We start from the raw sequence: 24,869 nt of genomic DNA on the forward strand, positions 1-24,869 counted from the left end.
CAGTTGACAGGAAACGTCAGACCTTCGCGCTCGGCGACCAATCAGGGACGGAGGAGGGCGGTCTCAACGCTCCATTATCCCACGTGACCCTCCTCAGTAGTTCCCAGGCGGTCACATCGGCGAGCCGGAGGTGAGTAAAGAGACGGATAAATGGGACTTTTTAGAGGGTAACAGAGCCGGAGAGGGGGGTTCAATGAGACAGATTACTATCATTATTCTGTCTGTTCACTAAATCTGTAGGAAATGTCTGATTTTAGTGGTTAGGATGAAGCTCAGGGTCTCCAGCATGCTTTAGCATTAGGCTGAGTGGCTAACTGAAGCTAATTAACTACAGGTGAAGACTCCCAGGCTGCTGGGTCGGCCTCAGACCACATTTAATTCACTAATTACACTCAAATATATTTAACACACACCTCCTTTCCCTGTGGGGCTGAAACTCGTGTCTCACTCCTCCTGTGGATAGATGAAGTTTTTTGGCTCCTGCACTTGCTGTTGTTTCGTAAGCAGCTATGCTAAGCTAGCTGAATCTGTGTAACAGGGACTTTCTGTCCTAGTAAAGGCAGGTGAAGGTGTTTTATTAACTGAACTACAGCTGAATTAAAGGGATAATGTGAGACAGAGAGGTGTGTGAGGACAGGGGGAATGAATGGAGCCTCTTTTGGGGTCAGCTAGCATGCTAACCTCTCAGGGCTACATCAATTCAAACACATTATTTGACTTAAAATGGAATAAAAACACAGGAAATGTGATTTAAATATGCAGGGGTGAAGGTAAAAGAGTGTCTCATGGTGTTGCAGTGATGTATGTAAGGCTGTATTAATGATTACTCAGACTGTCATTCATTAATCAGCCACTATAAAAAATGTATATGTAAAAGGAATACATTCAAAGGAACAATAAGAGACTCAATCAAAGCTTTAATCTGACAAAAGCTCCTTAAAATAAGTTACAGACACCTTCTACACCTTCATCTCTCTATAATTGTATATGAAGAGTTCATTTGCAAAAACAGATAACTTATTTTTTATAAATGTTCAAACAACATATTTCTTTTTGATATAGATTCCTAGTAAAGTTACATTTTCAAGATACCTCTGATTAGTAAAGTCATTTTGACTTAGTCAAAGCCATAGAACCTCAGTTGATTGATAATACCAAAAGCTAGTAATAGAAAAACTGCATTTTTAAACATTTTTTAAAAGTGAGTTATCTGTTTTTGCAAAATTAACTCCAAAAATTACATATTGTTGCTTTATTTTTTCTCCTAACGATCAATAACAGACTCAATCAAAGCTTTAAATTGACAAAAGCTCCTTAAAAAGGTTGCAGACAGACACCTTCTACACCTTCATCTCTCTGTACTTGTAGATATATTTGAACCCTCTGCAGCTCATATTATCCTCTAACATCAAAAGATCATCCACAAAGAGTGTAAACAAACAGAGCAGCATGGGGTGGAGGGGAACTCTCTGACCTCGTGTTTAAAAGAAAAATATTTGTACGCATGGTTCGTTTACCTTTATGTGACTGCAGACACCTGAGTGCAGCTGCATCCTCACTTGCATGAATGTTTGCCAGCCACTCTCAGTAACGTCCAATTTCTCATAAATTCGTCGACTTCCTGCTTCTCAAATGACATAAATCCAACCCTGAAAGATTCACAAAAGCAGAACAGAACTTCCTGTGCCTTATCGAGTATACAAATCTCAAAAAAGGACTTTTAAGTCTGCACATTAGCACTGCTGTAAGTCCCTTTAATGTAATATAGCTGTTCAAGCATCCCTCTGATGAAGGCCAGGGCGTTAAAACATTTTGTCTTCTTCAAATGAATAACATTAAACATCCCTCACGAGCTCCCTGACCCTCGTACGTGTGCTCTTATTTCATCATTCAGCTTCACGACACAAGAAGAGACAAATGAAGAGAATGAAACCAAGAGAAGCTTTAAAGCAGAGAGGATAGAAGCCCCCGGGCTGATTGATTAAATGAGACCTGGTCAGTGCGCTCATAAGGTTATAACCTAGCTCCTTCTTAAAGGTCAGGCGCAGGTTTGTAGATTTAATTTGTGGTGTGGTCACTAATGTGATTCTGGGATCTGGTTTCGCTGGTTCAGCAGGCTGACCAGTTCAACCTGCTGGTTTCTGGGGCGCTGTGTCAGACCGCCGCCTTCCCGCCGGCTCTGATTTAAAGCCAGTCAGATAGAAACCAGCCCGGCTCCAGATTACTGTCATGTTTCTGGAAGCTTCCAGCCGAGCAGCAGAGCGAACATGAGCGAACACTAGATGTCAGCACATGGAAGATCACCTGTTTGTAGAATCTCATCCTGCAACCTTCAATTTATGTTTTAATGGAAGACTGTAATCTCTTAATTCTGTTAAAAATCTGCTCTTTGTCGGCGGAAACATCAAATTAAATCTTTATAAAATTAAAAATAAAGCAAACATTCGTCCGGATTGGGCGCCATCTTCCCGATATTTAAAAGGTTGAATGGTTAAAGCGTGCGTGCCGGAGGGAGAGATGAGTGACAGATTGGTAGTGAGTCAGTCATTCAGTGTTTATATAAAGGAAGTGACTTCCTGTCTGTTTATTCCAGTTTAAATAATAACCCGCCCGTCCTGTCCGTCCGGTGCCGGGTTAACGGACGCAGGCAGGTAAAGGCTCATTCTGCTGTTTAATGAGGGAGTCCTAATGTCTCTCATGAGAAGCAATATTCATTATAAAGGAGATATTGTGGCTCTATTAGTTGGAATAAAAAACACATAGGAGGAGCGTTTGTTGCTCAAACAGGAGTCAGGATTGCATCACCACATTTTGTGCCCGTTTTGAAATATTACATCAGAAACCGGTTTTCTAAGTGACGTGTTTTAAAGTTTTACGCCCACTAGAAGGTTTTCTGTTGTATACTTAAAATAAAGTTTATTTTAATGATCTTTAAATCTAAGGCATTTCTGGATTAATTGGGTCAGACATAAAGTGAAGTAGTCCAACAGACAAACTCCTCCTCACCTCTCCTTATCAGTCTCCGGTTGATCGGTTACTCATCCAAGGTTCCTGGTCTAAATACTCGTCTACCCTCTTAAATCATTATGGTTCCTGTATCTGACTAAACCACACTCCATAAGAGTCGAGTTTATCTGTGCTAAATCAACGGCTAGTAACGCAACAATTTCACTACAATTCATCGTTTGAATATAATTCAAATCGACTATATAATTGCAGTGAGTAGACCGTATATTGGCCATTAATCATCCGTATATAATTGCAGTGAATTGACTGTATACCGGTCATAAATCAACCCCATATTAGCTGTAAATTGACTGTATGTAGGCCCTAAATCAACTGTATATAGGCCGTAAATCTGCCGCATATAATTGCTATAAATCAACCGTATATAGGCCGCAAATTAACCGTATATAATTGGCGTAAATCAACGGTATATAGGCCTTAATCAACCATATATAATTGCTGTGAGTAGACGGTATATTGGCTGTTAATCAGCCGTATATAATTGCAGTGAATCGACCGTATACCGGACATAAATCAACTGAATATTGGCCATAAATCGACCATAAATAAAGGCCGTAAATTGACCATATATAGGCTGTAAATCGACCGTATATAGGCTGAAATCGACTGTATATAAGCCGTAAGTAAATGGCGTAAATCGGCTGTATATAGGTCGTAAATCGACCGTAAATAAAGGCCGTAAATAATCTGTATATAGGCTGTTAATAGAGGCCGTAAAAAGAGGCCGTAAATAGAGGCCGTAAATCGACTGTATATAGGTCGTAAATAGAGGCCCTAAATCGACTGTATATAGGTCGTAAATAGAGGCCCTAAATCGACTGTATATAGGTCGTAAATAGAGGCTGTAAATCGACTGTATATAGGTCGTAAATAGAGGCTGTAAATCGACTGTATATAGGTCGTAAATAGAGGCCGTAAATCGACTGTATATAGGTCGTAAATAGAGGCCGTAAATCGACTGTATATAGGTCGTAAATAGAGGCCGTAAATCGACTGTATATAGGTCGTTAATAGAGGCTGTAAATCGACTGTATATAGGTCGTAAATAGAGGCAGTAAATTGACTGTATATAGGTCGTAAATAGAGGCCGTAAATCGACTGTATATAGGTCGTAAATAGAGGCCGTAAATCGACTGTATATAGGTCGTAAATAGAGGCAGTAAATCGACTGTATATAGGTCGTAAATAGAGGCAGTAAATCGACTGTATATAGGTCGTAAATAAAGGCCGTAAATTGACTGTATATAGGTCGTAAATAAAGGCCGTAAATCGACTGTATATAGGTCGTTAATAGAGGCCGTAAATTGACTGTATATAGGTTGTAAATAAAGGCCGTAAATCGACTGTATATAGGCCGTAAATAGAGGCCGTAAATCGACTGTATATAGGTCGTAAATAAAGGCCGTAAATTGACTGTATATAGGCCGTAAATAGAGGCCGTAAATTGACTGTATATAGGTCGTAAATAAAGGCCGTAAATTGACTGTATATAGGTCGTTAATAGAGGCCGTAAATTGACTGTATATAGGCTGTTAATAGAGGCCGTAAATTGACTGTATATAGGTCGTAAATAGAGGCTGTAAATTGACTGTATATAGGCCGTAAATAGAGGCCGTAAATTGACTGTATATAGGCCGTAAATAAAGGCCGTAAATCGACTGTATATAGGCCGTAAATAGAGGCCGTAAATCGACTGTATATAGGTCGTAAATAAAGGCCGTAAATTGACTGTATATAGGCCGTAAATAGAGGCCGTAAATTGACTGTATATAGGTCGTAAATAAAGGCCGTAAATTGACTGTATATAGGTCGTAAATAGAGGCCGTAAATCGACTGTATATAGGTCGTAAATAGAGGCAGTAAATCGACTGTATATAGGCTGTTAATAGAGGCCGTAAATCGACTGTATATAGGTCGTTAATAGAGGCCGTAAATTGACTGTATATAGGCCGTAAATAAAGGCCGTAAATTGACTGTATATAGGTCGTAAATAAAGGCCGTAAATTGACTGTATATAGGTCGTAAATAGAGGCCGTAAATCGACTGTATATAGGTCGTAAATAGAGACTGTAAATCGACTGTATATAGGTCGTAAATAGAGGCTGTCAATCGACTGTATATAGGCCGTAAATAGAGGCCGTAAATCGACTGTATATAGGTCGTAAATAAAGGCCGTAAATTGACTGTATATAGGCCGTAAATAGAGGCCGTAAATTGACTGTATATAGGTCGTAAATAAAGGCCGTAAATTGACTGTATATAGGTCGTAAATAGAGGCCGTAAATCGACTGTATATAGGTCGTAAATAGAGGCCGTAAATCGACTGTATATAGGCTGTTAATAGAGGCCGTAAATCGACTGTATATAGGTCGTTAATAGAGGCCGTAAATTGACTGTATATAGGCCGTAAATAAAGGCCGTAAATTGACTGTATATAGGTCGTAAATAAAGGCCGTAAATTGACTGTATATAGGTCGTAAATAGAGGCCGTAAATCGACTGTATATAGGTCGTAAATAGAGACTGTAAATCGACTGTATATAGGTCGTAAATAGAGGCAGTAAATTGACTGTATATAGGTCGTAAATAGAGGCTGTAAATTGACTGTATATAGGTCGTAAATAGAGGCTGTCAATCGACTGTATATAGGCTGAAATCGATCATCTGGGGCAATGTTTGAAACCTGGACGATTATCTTAATCTGAATTCTAATTCAAAGAACACAGATTACATTTATTGATTCAAAAGTGTGCCGCTCCAGTCTGTTGGTGGTGCTTCATTTTCCTCTTGGTCTGCTTTCACTTAGCACTCTATCTCCTCTAAAGCCCCGCCCACAACACGATCTGATTGGTGTGTTACTGGTTAACTTCCGTATATGATGTTTTAAAGTTTCAGTTTTGATTTTAACGTTTGCTAAAAGCATTTAAAGAAAGTCTGATGTTGGAGTTTGGAATATTCCAGATATCAGTCGACCTCTTCTTTAATCTGTAGAAGTCTTCGTACAGGAAGACGGTTCCTCAGCTCATATGTTTCCCTCCATGAGTAATCATCTTCTGGATCAGTTCTTCGATATCTCAGTTAACGCATCAGGATCTTTAGAGACGTCTTCGTGGACTCTCAGAAATTTCCTCAAAGCTTTTTTGACATTTTATTGAATCTGGTTTCAAAGATCAGTTTACGTCTGTAAGAAGCTGAGGGATTAGCGGACGCCGGATCGATGGCGGCTGTTTTTTAACATTAGTCGTGACAGTCGTCTCGTTTCCTTATCGGAGCCTGAGACGCTATCAGACAGTGAATCAGAGCAGCAGATGTCCTGCAGGCTGAACGGACTGTAATATCAGATTAACTGTAACTCCAGGCCTCCAGTGCCGCTCCTGTCAGTCTGTGTGGATCAACAGCAACTTCGGCTGCTTTTTATTCCCCTGATTAAGAGACTCTGCCGGTTTATCGGCCAATCAGAGAGCCTGTAGGAGCTTTTTACCGCTGCAGGATGTGAGACGGGCAGAGAGAGGAACATGTGGATGCATCCGCTGCTGAAAATAGTCCCGGACAAATGTAGAATTATCGTCAGCAAATCTCTTTTACTGTCTTTAACTCATTAAAATTCAAAAACCCAGAAAGATGATGCTTAAAGAGAAACAAAATGTAGAAAAGAGTAAATAAACTTTATGTTACTATATAAAACGCATATTTTTGATGCTAAGCTAACAGCTAGTTGTTGTGGTGGTGGTCACACTCATCATTACCCTGCAGGGCAGTTAGCCAGGCATGCTAATCCTGCTGCTGCAGGTTAATCTGATTAGGCTGGCAGTCTGCTGAGGAGTGCAGTGAGTTTATAAACCCGGCTTAAGAACAAAGAGCTGCATGAATTTTATCGTCTTTGTTAACGAACCAAGAGGATATTCGTCGGTTTCTTTGGTTCCAGTTTATTAAATTAAAGGTTTCAGCTCAGTTTTCGTTTAACTGAACCCTGGTGGTGAGACTTTAATTATTTAATTAAGATTATTCAGAGTAATGCTGAGTGTCCCTGAAACAGACATTTAAACTCATGATGAAGTGGCTCCTCTGCTTGGACATCTGAAAGTTGGCGTCTTATTAACTTTGCCGCACCGTCCTGACCACGCCCTCTCTGTTTTTAAAAGGTTTCAGATATATTCATCTGTCTTGTTGTTTTAAATAAATGTAAATGTGACAAAACCCCCAACTCTACAATCCATTTTATTTATATTAATTAAAAATAAATAATAATAATAAAGTTTACCAATGTGCTGCACTGAGATCAAATAATTTAAAACACACAGAATATAACCCCCCCCAAATAAAATAAATTAAAATAATAAAATGTACTTAAAGAAAAAAACACTGTTAAAAATAATAAATAATAATACGATATAATAAAAACGCATAAAATGTATATTAAGATTTTTAAAAACACTAATAAAAAATAGAAATAATTAAAAGAAATACAATGAAATATTAAAATGCATGAAATGGACTTAAAGACACAAACACTAAAAATTATGTAAAAAAACAATACAATAAAAAAATAACAAAACGCATAAAATACACTTAAAGACATAAAAACACTGTCATTAAGATAATAAAAAAGAAATACAATAGAAGAATAATTAAATGCATGAAATGGACTTAAAGACACAAACACTGTCATAAAAAATAAGTTAAAATACAATAAATAATGATAAAATGCATAAAATACACTTCAAGACACAAAAACAGGCCATTAAATAAAAAAAAATACAATAGAATAATAATAAAACGTATGAAATGTTTTTACAAGCACTAATACAAATAATGAATACATTAAAGGAGACCACACTACTCATGCTGTGTTTAAAGCCAAGGAGTTAAAATACACTTTAAGACTTTGAGGGCTCGATGCTTGATATGGTTCAGGATACGTGTTCAAAAACTATTCTTCGTGAAACTGCAGGGATCCTACCACCCACTAGAGGGCGCTGTTGAGCTATCTTATCCGACCTGCAGAGAGTGTCTTAATTATGCGCATGTGAGGGAAAGTTTTCAAGCGCTTTTTAAAATGTAAAATTAAGAGAACGTGATTAAATTCATATATTAATGTTAAATAATTATATAAATGTGATGTGACGGCTTTAAAAACTGGTCACTTCCTCCAACGTCAGCCGCTGTCAAGCAACTTTAAATATTATTATTATTGTGTCGGGCACATTTAGGAGACGAGTGGGTACATATATTTAATTTTAGCTTCTGTCGATGTTTACATAATCAGCCAGGAGACAGAACTGTGTTCTCATGATTCAAACAGGGCGTGTTTATTTATGTTGATGATTTAAGGAGCCGAAGACAAACAGACGAGTTAAATAACATTTATTAGGCAGTAAAAATTAAACTGAACTCTGACATGCAAACACGGAAACACCAGAGAGTAATGCACTTTAAAGACGTTTAATGCACCGCTTCATTTTCTCTGTTTACCTGCAAACACACAGTTAGTGTTTCACACGCTCAGTCTGTGAGTGTGTGTGTGTGTGTGTGTGTGTAATGGGTAACCTGCAGGCTCCACAGTGTTAATGTGTGGGGTAAATGGGCTGTGCTTTTACCCTGAGAGTGTGTGTGTTCGGTGTGAGTGTGTGTGTGTGCTGGGGTGCTGCAGTAATCCCGTGGGGTGTAATCTCATTAAGGTTGCGTGTCCTGCGGGTGTTTGTTGGTTCTCATGGTGATGAACGGGTGCCAGGGCGATGCATGTTAATGGCCCTGTGTATGTGTTAGTGTGTGTGTGTGTGGATGTCATTAGCATGTCTTTTGTGTGTGTGTGTATACAAAAACACAATGGGATGTTTATTGCTGTCATCATGAAGCTGTTTATAGAGAATTCATCAGGGGAAACTGGACCCATCAGGTTGAAACGTCTCTGTTAGTCTGACGATGTTTTCAGGTGAAGTTTGAAGAGAATAAAATGTAAAAACATAAACCGGACTCTGAAGCCTGAAAACATCCTGATTTAATAGTAGCAGCTGACTAACAGGCGTCCTCTCTCTCTCCTCTCTCCAGCAGACGATGAATCAACGGGTCGGGTTATTCGTTCTTCTGGCAGCGGGCCTCCTCTGCCTCACTTTGGTCCCCGTGTCTCGGGCCGAGGACCTGGTCGAGGATGGTCTGGGTGACGACATGGACGTGGAGGATGAGGAGCTGGATCTGAGTCTGGGCGGAGCCGAGGAGGAGGAAGATGAGCTGGACGTGGACATGCAGGACGAGGAGCCGCCTGCGCCCAAAACTCCTCCTGCACCAAAGGTAAGAGTTTAATCACGGCAGGACGAAACTCTGAGGGGAGAAGTTTCAAACACGATCCTGTATATGTGCAGAAAAACAACTTAAAGATTGAAAACATCACAAAAACCAAATAAATTAAATGTGCTTTTGTGGAATAATGGACCGGCATGAACTTTCTGCTGAGGTTGCAGAAATTCAGCAGATATAAAGTGTTAAAAAACGCATAAAGTATCCTGTCATAACAAGTTGAATTACAGCAGAGTTAAGTCATTTTCAGAGGTAATAACCCTCTGAGGTGTTTCAAATACAAGCCTGTGTTTTAAAACAGTGTCTTCAGGGGGTAGTTCTCATGTTTACACGTTTCCCCAACTGAGAAAGCAGCGCTATCTTATAATCTTTGGATTCTACAAGCAAATATGAAACGTTTTATGAATTTGTTGGAGCTTTAAAGGTGGCATATCACGCTTTTTTCATCAACATATATTGGTCTAAGAGGTCCCCAAAACATGTATTTAAAGTGTATGCTAAAAAAAAACACTTTGAAATCAGATTTTGGTCTGCCTGAAAAACCCTCTTCTTCAGCCCTCCTCAGAACGGTCAGTTTTCTCTCTGACCACGCCCCCTCAGGAAGTGGGTGTGGCCTCGGCTGTCCGGCACGTTGATCTAATGTTTACATGTTGGCTGAATATACACGGCTGCTCACAGACCCGCGTTACTTCAACCCTCTGAATCTGATCCAGAATCTGATCCTGACGGAGAGGCGCCTGCAGCAGGACCTTTCTGAACCATTGGTCACAGATTTAGTGTTTCTTGTTGTTTTATTTGTCAGCATGTCGACATGTGTCGGTACACAGCTACCAACATGTAGCTATGTGGCTATGCTAACTAGCGCTAGCACTTTTCCATGAAAACTAAAAATCATCCACTAGATCTTCAAATCTGCAGACGTGGGGAGTCAAAGCGACCTTTGTGTTTATTAAGACAGCCTACAACTAGCATGCCTCCCTCCTAAGCTCCTTGTTAGCACACATGTGTGCAGGGAATGAAAAACGGAGGAGGGGTTGAGTTGTATTTTATACAGTCTATGGGCTGAACAAGCTCCGAGCTCTGACTTCCTGTTACAGACCGGATGGCGTTGTGACGTATGAAAAACACTGAAAACTGAAACGGCTGGTTTCAGCACACATTTACAGAAAGGTGGAGAAATCAGAACAGGGGCAGAATGGATTCTTTGACTTTTCAGGGGACACATATTTCAGGGAGAGAACCATTAAAAAGTCCATTTTGCATGATATGTCACCTTTAACGACTAATAAAGATTTAAAAACGCCAAAAACACGAGCGCAGAAAGAGCCCGTCCTAATCGCTGGTCCCGTCTCTCTCTCAAGCCGTCCTGTCAAATAAAAGCCGTCCACGTTTTGACCCTGCACATGTCTTTTATTTTGAAAGGGTGACTTTAATCTATCAGGTGTTTCCTCCTTCCACTTCTCTGTTCTAAGTTTGCAAACTTGCATTTTTAATTCAGTCTAGAATCCCTCCTAACGCTGAGGAGAAACACTGACTCTGATTTATTCCTCTGTGTGTGTTTGAACACCAGCAGCAGGTACAGGTGACTCATTAACCATCAGGTCAGGAGGTCAGTGTGATAAATCAACAGCCTGCTGACCTACTGACCTGCATTCACACTCAAACACAGCAAACTGTGACTCCTTACCTAAACTGTTATTCTAACTGATTCTTCATGTTATAATAATCATTTTAATGTCTCATATTCACACATGTTTCTAATTATTTATATGTTTCTACATCAATCAATCAGACTTTATTTGTAAAGCACTTTTCATACAGTTATTGTAACACATACTGTACGTCAGATAATAATGGTTTTAATAAAATAGAATAAATAAGAAATACAAAGAGACCATCACCCACAATCCATATGCAAGGTTAAGAACAAGATATGTAAAATGATAAAAAATAATAAAATCAATTAGGAATAATAATAATAATAATCATATAAGAATAAAATAAATGATGATAATAGAAATAATACAATAATCATAATATAAATATTCATAATAATCATTATTATGAACTGTAATAATAATGATGGTACAAAATAATAATAAAAATATAGTAATAATAATAAAACAATAATGATTATTAACAATAATAACTAGGTTAAGAACATATTTAAAATAAATTAGTTGTTATAATAATGATAATACATTAATAATAATAAGAATAATTTGCAATAATAATATTTATAGTATTTATAACAATAATAAATAAAAATTAAACTAAACAATAAGATGTTAAAGCTCAACACAGGAAATTAAACTTTTAATAAAGTAAATTATTCGGGGGAATAAAATATTAATCCAGAAAAAGAGTTGGGATTCTTCACTAAAAGTAAATACAGCAAAATAAAACAGAATAAAATATCAAAATGCTGAGATAATCTGTAAAAATCATAAAATAAGATCTAATGATTAAATAAATAAATAATCCAGAATAAATAAATACTAATTAAAAATTTCACTGGATAATTATTTTTGTGTCTATACTAATTTAGAATAAGATTAAAATTTGAACTAGACAATAAATAAAGATGGAATGAGACTAAGAAGTTAAAAGTGAGAGTAAAAAGGTCGGGCTTGAGTTCTGTCAGCTGACCCTGAAACCAACAACGTCACCTGAGAGAAGAACCCGCCTAAGATCTCTACGCCTTCATTAACGCTCTCTTCCTCGTGTCCAGGTGACCTACAAGGCTCCAGAGCCGATGGGTGAACACTACATCGCTGAATCCTTTGACCGGGGAACTCTTGACGGGTGAGTACGACGATGTCATCGTCTTAGCTCCGCCCTCCTCAGGTGTGATGGTTGAACTGACTCACCTGTGTTTGTGTTTCAGCTGGGTGCTGTCCATGGCCAAGAAGGAGGACGCCGATGAGGACATCGCCAAGTATGACGGTGAGTACAGACCTGCAGCAGGACCCCTCCTTTAGGAGGATGAGGAGGATGATGATGATGATGATGATGATGATGATGATGATGATGATGATGATGATGATGTTGAACAGGTAAATGGTCCGTGGAGGAGATGAGGGACAGTAAGCTGCCCGGTGATAAAGGTCTGGTCCTGAAGTCTCGAGCCAAACATCACGCCATCTCTGCCCAGCTCCTGCGACCTTTCACCTTTGACACCAAGCCGCTCATCATCCAGTAAGAGCGACACTTCCTGTTTCCTGTCTCCTTCTCTTTCTTCCTCTCCGTCTCCGTCCTCTTTAACTCTCTCCCTCTCTCTTCAGGTACGAGGTGAACTTCCAGTCTGGCATTGATTGCGGCGGCGCCTACGTGAAGCTGCTGACTCAGACTCCTGATCTGGACCTGGTGAGTTTGAACTTCCCTTCGTCCCGTTCATCGTCACCAGATCAGTTTCATATGTTTGTTAAGGCGTCAGAGCTTCAGGTGGTCGTTACAGTGAAGAAGGAAGGAGAGAAGGAGGAGGAGAGAGACGAGGAGAGGAGGAATAGGAGGAAGGAAGGAGAGAGAGAGGAAGGGGAAGAAAAAAAAGGTGGAGGAGGAGGAGAGAAAGAAGAGGAACAGGAGGAGTAGATGAAAGAGGAGTAAAGGGGGAAAGACAAAGGAGTGGGAGAGAGGAGAGAAACACGAGGAGAGAAACACGAGAGACATGAGTAGGGGGAGAGAAAGAGAAGAAACAGGAGGATGATGAGGAGGGAAAGAGGAGAGAAGAAGGAAGGGAGGAAGAGAAGGAGGAGAGAAAGATGAGGACTAGGACAAGAGAAAGAGGGGGACCAGGAGGAGGAGGGAAAGAGGAAGAGAGGAGGAGAGACAAGAAAAGAGAGAGGAGGGAGAGAGAAGAGAGGAGGAGAGCAAGGAGGATGATGAGGAAGGAAAGAGTAGAGGAGGAACAGGGAAAGAGGAGATAAGGAAGGGAGGAAGAGAAGGAGGAGCAGAGAAAGATGAGGACCAGAGAGAGAAGGAACAGGAGGAGAGAAAGAGGAGGAAGGAAGGAGAGGGGGAAGAGGAGATGAAAGCGGCGAGAAAGAGGAGGGTGAGGAAGAGATAGGAGAGAGGATGAGGAGGAGTGAAAGAGGAGAGGAAGAAGTGGAGGAGGGGGTGGATGAGTGTAAGAGGAGAGGAGAAGTGATAATAGATGCTGCAGACTCATGATCAGGATCAAATCTTCACTTTAAAGAGTTTGAATTTAAAACTTTTTAAAACCTGACTCGAAGAGAACCTCAGAGAAACTGAATGTTTGTCTCCTCAGGACCAGCTGACGGATAAGACTCCGTACACCATCATGTTCGGACCAGACAAGTGTGGAGAGGATTACAAGCTGCACTTCATCTTCAGACACAAAAATCCCAAAACCGGAGAGTATGAAGAGAAACACGCCAAGAAGCCCGACGCAGACCTCAGGACCTACTTCACCGACAAGAAGACTCACCTGTACACGCTGGGTGAGACACACACACCTGAACACTCCTGCTTCAAACACACACACACCTGAACACTCCTGCTTCAAACACACACACACCTGAACACTCCTGCTTCAAACACAAACACTGCTGCATGACGTTAGTGTGTGTAACCCTGCTCTCTGTCGCCCCCCAGTGGTGAACCCTGATAACACCTACGAGGTGCTGGTGGATCAGACTGTGGTGAACAGCGGCAGCCTGCTGGCAGACATGACGCCTGCTGTGAATCCCACCGCTGAGATCGAGGACCCCGATGACCAGAAACCTGAAGACTGGGACGAGAGAGCGAAGATCCAGGACCCCACCGCCACCAAACCTGAAGACTGGTCAGTGCACGAAAACTGCAAAACTTGAATTTAACCTCATCCTTCCCAACATGATGATTGTTCTCTAAGATGTATAATCTGTCTTCAGGGACGAGGACGCTCCCAGCCAGGTCGCGGATGAGGACGCAGTGAAACCAGACGGCTGGCTGGACGACGAGCCCGAGTACATCGGAGACCCCGACGCCGTCAAACCTGAAGACTGGTGAGTCTAACCTCCTCCCCTGCGTGACATCCTCACCTGAAGGTGCTGTTACTGAACCTCCTGACCGTCTCTCCTCGCTGCCCCTCAGGGACGAGGACATGGACGGAGAGTGGGAGGCTCCTCAGATCCCTAACCCCGCCTGTGAGACCGCCCCCGGCTGCGGCGCCTGGAAGAGACCGATGATCGACAACCCCAACTACAAGGGCAAGTGGAAGCCCCCCATGATCGACAACCCCAACTACCAGGTATGTTTACGCTCCATCAGCTGTCAGTTGACCATCAGAGCGAGGACCTGCTGCCTCATGAGTCTTCTGTTCTCAGGGCGTGTGGAAGCCCAGGAAGATCGCCAATCCGGCGTTCTTCGAGGACCTGCAGCCGTATAAGATGACTCCCTTCAGTGCCATCGGGCTCGAGCTCTGGTCCATGACCTCCGACATCTTCTTCGACAACTTCTTCATCACAGACGACAGAAACACAGCCGAGCGCTGGACCACGGACGGCTGGGGGCTGAAGAAGGCTGCAGAGGGCGCTGCTGAGGTGAGTGCTGGAAGGAGCGGAGGTCAGGGGGCATAATCCACCTGAGAGTGAAAAATAAACGTTGAATCTTCACACTCAGGTGTCAAAGTGTGTGTCAAAGACTGATTCAGTGAGGTTACAGATTCAGTTTCATGGTGTGTTCGTGTCGTTGCAGCCCGGTCTGGCTACACAGATGCTGAACGCTGCAGAGGAGCGTCCATGGCTGTGGGTCGTCTACGTCCTCACCGTGGCTCTACCGCTCGTCCTCATCATCGTCTTCTGCTGCACTGGAAAGGTAAGACACACACACACACACACACACACACACACACACACACACACACACACACACACACTCACACTCACACTCACACTCACACACACTCACTCAGGTGTTAGTTACAGTGAAACTGACACTCAGTGGAGTAGAGTGGACCCAGGGAAATCCTGATGAGAGCTAATGGGTCATCAAACCAGACTGGACTAAATGGAAGGAGGAGGAGGAAAGAAAGAGGAGAGGAAGAGGACTAGAGTAGGAACAGTGAGAGGAGGAGGAAGAATAGGAGGGGGAGAAGAGGAGCGACAGAAGGAGGAGAGAAGGAAGGAGAGAAGGAGGAATAGGAGGAGGGAAGGAAGGAGAGAGGGGAAGGGGAAGAAAAAAAAGGTGGAGGTGGAGGAGAGAAAGAGGAGAACAAGGAGGAGTAGATGAAAGAGGAGTGAAGGGGGAAAGACAAAGGAATAGGAGAGAGAGGAGAGAAAAAGGAGGAGGAGGGAAGGAGAGAAGGAAGGCAGGAAGAGAAGGAGGAGGAGAGAAAGATGAGGGCTAGGATGAGTGAAAGAGGGGGAACAGGAGGAGAAATAGGAGGAGGGAAAGAGGAGGAAGGAAGGAGAGGTAATGGGAAGAAAAAAAAGGGGACACACACACACACACACACACACACACTCTCACACTCTCACACTCACTCACTCACTCAGGTGTTAGTTACAGTGAAACTGAGACTCAGTGGAGTAGAGTGGACCCAGGGAAATCCTGATGAGAGCTAATGGGTCATCAAACCAGACTGGACTAAATGGAAGGAGGAGGAGGAAAGAAAGAGGAGAGGAAGAGGACTAGAGGAGGACTAGAAGAGGACTAGAGTAGGAACAGTGAGAGGAGGAGGAAGAATAGGAGGGGGAGAAGAGGAGCGACAGAAGGAGGAGAGAAGGAAGGCGAGAAGGAGGAATAGGAGGAGGGAAAGAGGAGGAAGGAAGGAGAGAGGGGAAGGGGAAGAAAAAAAAAGTGGAGGTGGAGGAGAGCAAGAGGAGAACAAGGAGGAGTAGATGAAAGAGGAGTGAAGGGGGAAAGACAAAGGAATAGGAGAGAGAGGAGAGAAAAAGGAGGAGGAGGGAAGGAGAGAAGGAAGGCAGGAAGAGAAGGAGGAGGAGAGAAAGATGAGGGCTAGGATGAGTGAAAGAGGGGGAACAGGAGGAGAAATAGGAGGAGGGAAAGAGGAGGAAGGAAGGAGAGGTAATGGGAAGAAAAAAAAGGGGACACACACACACACACACACACACACACACACACACACACACACACACACACACACACGGGGACACACACACACACACAGAGTCCAATATCAGTTGTATAGGTGAGTCGAGAGGAGGTGCAGCTCTGAGATGACTCACACCCCTTTTCGACCGAGGCAGTTTCAGGGCCGGTTCGGAGCCGGCGCTCAATTGAGAACCGTTTTTTCCCGTTTGGACTGCGAGTGAACCGGTTCCCGACTGGGAAAACTGGTCCCAGAGCGGCTCCAACTCTTTGCTGGTCTAGAACCGCGAACTGCTTAAGTCAGGGGCGAGGGGCGGGGTTGCCGCAATCAAAAACACAAACCAAACGTGTTTCCTCCATCGTCCTGCAGCGAACAAATCAAAGAGTCTAATGGATTCCAAGACAGAGCAGCGGTCAGACGAGGAGACGAGCTGCCGTTGTCCTCCATCGTTGTTGTTGTGAGGGAAAGTTCACGCTGGGGCTGCTGGGAAAAGCGGTCAAGTAAATCTGACGTCATGACGTGTCTCTTCCACGGGAGAGAGCGGGCGGAGAAACAAACGGGTACCAGCCCGGAAATACAACCCGGTTCACATAGGTCGAAAAGAGGTCTCAGAGTTCAGATGTGAGGCAGGATCCAGGAGCTGGTTTGTACTGTGTCTCCTTCTGATGTCAGAGTGTGTTTATGTATGTGTGTGTGTGTGACCATCCACAGAAGTCTGCAGGATCAGCTCAGGGTCAGTTGAGTCTCAACAACTTACAGGAAGACTTAAAAGAAGCTGGACGCCCAAAACGCCCCCCCACCGCCTCCTCAGGCTCGGTGACTGATGCTGTAGCTTCGTGTTTGTGTGTGTGTGTGTGCTTCTGTGGTTCTGTAGAGCAGACGAGTCTTCTTGTGGATTAGTTAAACCTTAATAATCTCAAGAAGTCTCTCAGCAGAGTTCAAAGTGTGTAGTCTAGAAACGTGACTTAATGACACAGATAAGACCTTTTTGTTCAAAGACTCCTTTGACAAAAACCTTTATCTCCAGCTTTCTGTAGTCTCTGGTCTCACGATGCCTCTGTTGGTTTACATGTTTAGTTCTAGAAGACTTCATAAATCCAGTTTTGGGTCTCCGTCTTTGAATATGTACTGAAGGAGGACTAACTCGTTCCGACTCTGTCCTGTTTTGATCCGCAGAAGAAGAGCCCAGCTACGCCGGCAGCAGAGTACAAGAAGACCGACGAAGCTCAGCCGGACGTGAAGGAGGAGGAGGAAGAAGAGGGAGAAGAGGAGGAGGAGAAGGCTGAAGAGGCAGAGAAGAGCAGTCCAGGTCAGTACCACGTTCCAGACTCTGATGGACTTAGTGGTCTTTGTTGCTGTCGCTGACTTTTAACGGTTTGTGTTCCAGCTGCAGAAGAGAAGAGTGACGGAGAGGAAAGTCCTGCAGAGAAAGAGGAAGAGGAAGAGGAAGCAGACAAGGAGGAAGAGAAGGATGCGTCAGCTGATGATGTAAGCACACACGTTTTTGTTTTTTCACTGTGATACAGGATGTGGAGTAAGGAGGCCGTACGCAGGCGTTCATCCACAGGTTTTATTTACTCATCTTTCCCCACAATGATGAATTTATCTCCTCCCTCAAGACCGGCCTGAGACCACACTAACGTTTTTACCACAGTGTCAACAGGCAGAGGGGGGATGAGATGGACTACTTTCTGTGGAGTGATTTGATACGACCAGGTCGTCCCTGGCATAGACGTCAACGTCGCCGCCATGTTGAAGGTGGCAATCTGTAAAGATGCGTGCACACGTAGAAACATGCCTCCTGATTGCTGTTATGACCACACCGGTGTAAACTTGACTTATTTAACATCGGGGGAGCTTTCCAAACATACGCTGCAAATGCTTCTCCACAGCGTTAACATGAACGTGTAAAAACTCCTTCACTGCTAAAACAGTGATAAACACCGGGACACTGTCAGACGTACTCATTCTTCTAAAAGTGATTTTATTTCAATTAAATAAATGAACTTAAGTATCAAAGTACAAAGAAACAAAACAGCTAGAAAGAGTTTTTTCTCCCTCCCTCAACTCCCTTCACCTCTTGCTCCCTCCTTCACCTCTTCCTCCCTCTCTCCCTCCCTCTCCTCTTGCCCCCTCCCTTCCTCCATCCTCAACTCCCTTCACCTCTTGCTCCCTCCCTCCTTCTCCTCGTGCTCCCTCCTTTTCTCCCCCTGCTCCCTCCCTCCCTTCCTCCATCCTCAACTCCCTTCACCTCTTCCTCCCTCTCTCCCTCCCTCCCTCTCCTCTTGCCCCCTCCCTTCCTCCATCCTCAACTCCCTTCACCTCTTGCTCCCTCCCTCCTTCTCCATGTGCTCCCTCCTTTTCTCCCCCTGCTCCCTCCCTACCTTCCTCCATCCTTAACTCCCTTCACCTCCTCTTGCCCCCTCCCTTCCTCCATCCTCAACTCCTTTCACCTCTTGCTCCCTCCCTCCTTCTCCATGTGCTCCCTCCTTTTCTCCCCCTGCTCCCTCCCTACCTTCCTCCATCCTTAACTCCCTTCACCTCTTCCTCCCTCTCTCCCTCCCTCTCCTCTTGCCCCCTCCCTTCCTCCATCCTCAACTCCCTTCACCTCTTGCTCCCTCCTTCACCTTTTCTTCCCTCTCTCCCTCCCTCTCCTCTTGCCCCCTCCCTTCCTCCATCCTCAACTCCTTTCACCTCTTGCTCCCTCCCTCCTTCTCCATGTGCTCCCTCCTTTTCTCCCCCTGCTCCCTCCCTCCCTCCCTCCCTTCCTCCATCCTTAACTCCCTTCACCTCTTCCTCCCTACCTCTCCTCTTGCCCCCTCCCTTCCTCCATCCTCAACTCCCTTCACCTCTTGCTCCCTCCCTCCTTCTCCTCGTGCTCCCTCCTTTTCTCCCCCTGCTCCCTCCCTCCCTTCCTTTAATGAAAGTCCACAAATTTGCGGTTCATCTTTGGCAGAAGTTGGTTTTCAAAATTGTGAGGTTTCAGTCGTGCTCTTTGTGGGCTGAAGTCCTGCAATGCTAAATATAGAGGTGTGTTCAGGCTCACAGACAACTTGCAGACAGCAGGGAATGATTTCAGTATTGACAATATGGTATCTATACTTTAGTGTTGTTATGAGTTTTGACCAATCAGAATCAAGTATTTAACACAGCTTGGTAATAACTCAAGATTACAGCTTTGATTTTCCTGTGATATCATCAGATGAGTCTTAACTCACCTTTTCACGGTGGCCGGATTGTCGTTGTGTTTTCTGAATATTCAGAAAATGATCCCACTGTCATGAGACGACAAGCTTTGTGATGTTGAGATAATGAGATCAGTCAAGATCTCAATAATACAACTTAAAACCATCTGGGTTTTTCCAAGATAACAAGGAAAGTTAGTCGAGGTCTTGAAGAAACATATTATTCGTTGTCACGGTTATTTCTGATTCATAACGAGTCGTTAAAGTTAATCATTTTAGCTCCTACCGTTGGTCGACCCGCTGTCATGAATCCAGTGATGTTCTCTTGCGTACCTTAACACAGCGTTTGTTTCCATAGAAGTCGGAGGACGACGTTCTGCGGAGATCTCCCAGGAACAGGAAGGTCAGAAAGGACTGAAAGCTCTGACTCCACAGCCCTGAAACCCCTCCCCCTCCCTCCCTCCCCTCTAGATTATCTCCCCCGCCTCCCCTCCTCTTCCTCTCCTCCTCTGCTCCGAGGCGATGAAGCCTGAATGGAACCCGTTTGAAGCAGTGAAGCCTGCAGGAAACCAATCAAGACCTCCGATATGGACGCCTGATGATGATGATGATGATGAAGACGAAGATGATGATGATGATGATGATTCCAGTACGAACAGGACTGAGTTAGTGAGATTTATTAAAAGGATTTTTGTTTCTGAAAGAGATTAACTAAAACTTCCTGCATCATTCCTTAACAACACCTGAGAAGACTCAAACGCACCAGATCCACGTGTCCGGTCTCGTCTGACGCACCGCTCGATGCCCGACGCCATCCTGAGCTAGCACGTGCCCCGCCCAACCAACAGCCTGCTAACTAGCTCTCTGCAACGTAACACTTATCCTCCTGGCAGACTGATATTTGAAAACCTCCAGCTCAGCTAGCCGGCCTGAAATCTGAGGATAACTGATAGCATTACCTTCAGATAATCCAAGACTCCGCCCCCCTGAAGTCTAACCTGTTAGTCTGTTCAATTAGTCCCCTTAAAGGCTGGACACTTACCTTTAACAGTAACTTGGTGACCACCCTGCTTGTTTCTGCTAACAATAAGGGGCTAGTTATGTTACATTAGTTGAAATCACACAGTAAGCTATGCTAACAAACAGGCAAGGGAATCAAACTGAAGGTGTGCTAATGAGCTAGGTTAATACATGATGTGCTCATCTCTGGGCAGGCTGATGAATCGGATAGCTGACGATCTGAGGTAGCCACCTTCCTACTAGAATCGGCATCTCTGCTAGCACTACAAGTTAGCTAACCAACTAGCTTTCACACATGGTGACAAACTGTCTCAGAGTCTTCTCCTAAAGGCTAAAGGGTTATCAAGAGTAAGGCTAATAAGCCCTCCGACTATTAACTGCATATAAAGATGGAGGACATGTCTGTGTACAGAAGTGAAGCCAAAATATCCTCAATGGCCGGCCGCACTGCACATCTGGAGTCAGAGTGCCAGGGTACTGATGTCCCTCTCCTTCCTCCATCCAAACCCACCTTTACCTTGTTACTAAAGCGTCATCGCTCCCTCGGGTAGGTCCAGTCCACAGCAGAACAGGTTCTTGTCTGGGTTTGAAGCAGACGTTGATAATGGAAGAGGATTAGGGCCACTGAAGTCCAACACCTATTCTCAGAATTCTGTTTTTAAGATCAAAGGGTGAACTCTAGAATCCAAGATGGAGTTCTAAGGTCAAAGGCAGAGTTCTAGAATTCTGGCTGTGATGTCAGAGTTCTAGAATTCTGGCTGTGATGTCAGAGTTCTAGAATTCTGGCTGTGATGTCAGAGTTCTAGAATTCTGGCTTTGTCAGAATTCTGAGAGAAAAGTCAGAATTATTTTGAAAAGTTGGATCCAAATCTGACATTTCCTTAGCCCCTCCCCTCTTTCCTGCTTTATACCTCTTTTTATATCAAGTAACTAATTTAAAGTAAACAGAATCATGGACACTGACATAAATCAGCTTGATCAGGACAAACTGATAAAATTTAATCTGTATTCGGATTTTAGAGTGTGACCCATGTTCCATCTGTCAACATGGAGGAGGCGGGGTTTATGACCTATCCTTCAGCCAGTCACCAGGGGGAGCTGTAGATGTTTTGGCTTCACTTTTGAGGAGCTGTCATGGCGTCTATCTTCTCATACAGCCTATGCTTCCAACATCTCTCTCTCTCTGTGTTTTCTCGGTGGTCATTTTGTTCTCGCTCTCATCCGGCTTGGAGTCCTCTAATTAGCGTCACAGAGGGTTGCTAACAAACCACACAATATTGTAATCTACTTACCAACAACTAGCTTTTTAGAGAAGCTAATTCACGGACTAATGGTTGTTTTATTTTGTTTTGTTTTGTGGATTAACCATCTAGCATCCTGGAGTTAGAGATTAACCTCAGCTGACATGTTAAAGAGATGAATTGGGAACACTCCGGCTGATGGAAGCTTTCCTTCCTTCATCATGTCTCGTATTCTGTCGTTCACGTGTGGAGCAGTCGGCTTTATGTCAGAGATGCTGGGACCAGTGTTTGTTGCGTTGTGGTCGTGGCTGCAGGGAGGGTCAGAGGTCAGCACGGTGCATGTAACCCTGACTTTAATCTGAGGGAAGGTGACCGGCGGCAGCAGCAGATGAACTTCAGACACGTTTGAAATAAGAGGTCTTAACTTCAACATCTCCTCTCCCAGTCTTTACCTCTCAGTGATTTTATTGATCCAAACAAACCTGATACGAGCTCTTCTCACTCTTGACGTCCTCCCTTAAACTAGTCCCTGAGTTTAGACTCTCAGGAGCATTCGAACCGAGGCTCTTAGAGAGTCTCTCTGCTTTGGTAGATGATTTTCAGCATCTTCATCCTCTTCCGCTGGATTTCTTGGTGATTTTTTTTGGTCCAAACAAACACGACAGCAGCTCTTTTCACTTCTTCCATCCTCCCTTCCAGTTGTTTGTTGTCAGAGTTTCCCCTGAGTTTAGTCTCTCAGGTAGAATCAACTTACGACTCGGCAACGGAAACGCAATGTTTAATAATGAAATCCTTCCTCTGACCTGGTGCTTTAAGGACAAAGGGTTACAGAGGACCTCTCTTTCTTAAAGTAGCTGCACCTGAACCTTCCTTTTGTAACATATTTACACCTTTTTGTACATTAAATTTCAACACCTTCAGCATAAATCCACCAAAAATCATGAAGCAGCTCATTTTAGAGTTTGCGCCCTGAGTTCAGACTCTCCGGCTCACACTAACAGGATTCTTCCCATTAAAACAGTCCGATGAGATGCCTCATTGTAGGTGTTTAGAACTTCTATAAAAAGATCTAATATATGACGTCACACTTTGTGCTTCTGAAATATATCAACCCTCTCCTTTTCGTGAAACTCCGATCTTTCCGAACGAGCTGCTGTCGTGTTGGTGTGGACCCCCCGGTGGTGTCAGCAGGTGGACGGACACCCAGTCCCTCTTTCGTCGACCCCATATGTAAAGAAAAAGGCACTAAGGGAAAAACTCAGGCGCTTAACCTCACAACCTGTCCACCTGCGGCACCACAGAACCTCCACCAATCAGACGCCTGGATCCTGAATCCATGTCAGATTAGACCCCCATGTTTAAAGAGATGGCACTTCAGCGTCTGAACACCCCTAACCTCCAATACGTCTTTGTATCACCAAATAATCTCACCTGGAGTCCGATCGGGAGTGTTTCCGAGCTTTCAGCCACGCGTCGGGGTCGCCATCGGGAGGTGACGACGTCCGTTTGATGACGGGCTGAAAGTTCAGAACGTAATGAAATCAATAAAGTGAAGAAGACGAAAGAGAGAGTGTCGTACCAGCAGTCACCACAGGTGACGCCATAATCAACCAGAAGTTAGATCTGTATTAAATCTGAACCTGTTCATCGTCGTCTGTTTGCTGCTGCCCGACATCTTCCACTTACATTAAAGTGAATATTGGTGATGTAGCAGACACGCCGACCGTCCCTCTGGCGCCACCATCAGGACAGAAATCCCAGTTTTCTCTTAAAGTCTCTGAAGGATTTCGTGATCATCTGGAAACACGTGAGGAGCGTTTCCCCGCACAGGTGTGAATGGGGGTTCTTGTTCTTGGTCCAGGTAAAGACGGTGAAGCAGAGTAACGTCTGAAATCAAACTTTTTATTTGTGACTCTGGAGAACTGAAGTGTGTGTCCATGATGTCTTTGTCTCTAAACGTCTGTCTCTCTGTGGGTCGTGATGTCGGGATTGGCGAATGAGCCATCTCTGCTGGGTTTGGAACAAGTGGGCGGGGATAAAGCATGATGTCATATGTTTGTCTTTGGTTGTGGGTGTGTTCAGATTTTTGGGCCTTCCTGCTTCCGTGTCAGGTGACCTCTAACCTTTGATTTCCCTCCCTCTCTTTGACTCAAGCTAGTAAAGTTTTCCGCTGCGTTGACTTCCTGTCTCTAAAGTCGGCAGCGTCACATTCCCGTCGAGGAAGACTCCGCCGGCTCTTCATGGTCTCTTTTTTTTTTTATTTGTAGTCAGTTTCTCGTCGTCTCTGCTCGTGCGTCAGGTTGAAGCTGCCTAGCTAAGCTAAGCTAACAGACTGTAGACTGAACACTGTACCTGCTGGTGAAACTTTACATGACTCTGTAACTCTGTACTTTTTATTTGACTGTGTTTGAACTAAACTAAACGGTTGGCCCAGCCTGTTTCTGATGTACACACTCTGTAGGGGGTGGACCTGCTGACACATACACACACATACACACACACACCCACATACACACACATACACACATAAACACACACAGGTCCAACTTTGAATAGAAAAAACTGTGATGGAGCCTCGCGTGTGTTTGTAGACATGCAGTCGATTTTGTTTTGATGAATAAAAAGGCCAAATGGAAACTGAAGCAACGACGTCTGTGATTCATTTCTCTGTTTTTAACTTTCCTTTAATCAATATTTATAAAGCACCAAATCAGGTCTAGACCGGACTCTATGTTCTATTATTAACAAAGACCCAACATCAAGACCGGATCAGATCCAGTCCCATCTTCCAGACAGGACTCAGTCTGATCTCATCTTAATCCACCATGAGCAGAGCACTTTGCAGAATTTAGCAAGTTACAGTGGCAAGGACAAACTTTGCTCACATAGACATATAAAGAGTAGACACCGCTGCAACTGCTACTACTTATTGGCGCTGACGAGCTGTGGGGCCGCCATCTTGGTCCGGTCACCCGCTCCACTCAGTGTAATCTGTTTTGCAGGCGCAATTAATCAGTCATAACTCGCTGAATACTAAACTGATTTTGAT

At 43.7% G+C, this 24,869-nt stretch overlaps 1 protein-coding gene across 4 annotated transcripts; it reads left to right on the plus strand.

Annotated features, from left to right (window-relative positions):
* Nucleotides 1-24,462, plus strand: canx (calnexin). Of its 4 annotated transcripts, none has more exons than XM_034690062.1 (15): nucleotides 1-130; nucleotides 9,075-9,314; nucleotides 12,052-12,125; nucleotides 12,208-12,266; nucleotides 12,377-12,518; nucleotides 12,605-12,686; nucleotides 13,588-13,780; nucleotides 13,935-14,124; nucleotides 14,213-14,326; nucleotides 14,415-14,571; nucleotides 14,648-14,863; nucleotides 15,018-15,137; nucleotides 17,551-17,683; nucleotides 17,762-17,862; nucleotides 19,918-24,462. In XM_034690062.1, exons 2-15 carry the CDS (start codon nucleotides 9,081-9,083, stop codon nucleotides 19,975-19,977), a joined length of 1,875 nt encoding a protein of 624 aa, XP_034545953.1. In that variant the 5' UTR covers nucleotides 1-130; nucleotides 9,075-9,080; the 3' UTR covers nucleotides 19,978-24,462. The 4 variants fall into 4 exon arrangements, with proteins under 4 accessions (XP_034545953.1, XP_034545956.1, XP_034545957.1 ...); XM_034690065.1 differs by having other exon boundaries at nucleotides 19,921-24,462; XM_034690064.1 differs by having other exon boundaries at nucleotides 9-130; nucleotides 9,078-9,314.
* Nucleotides 24,463-24,869: the final 407 nt, after the last annotated feature.

Source organism: Notolabrus celidotus, chromosome 8 (genome assembly GCF_009762535.1).
Source record: "Notolabrus celidotus isolate fNotCel1 chromosome 8, fNotCel1.pri, whole genome shotgun sequence".
Lineage (NCBI taxonomy): Eukaryota > Metazoa > Chordata > Actinopteri > Labriformes > Labridae > Notolabrus > Notolabrus celidotus.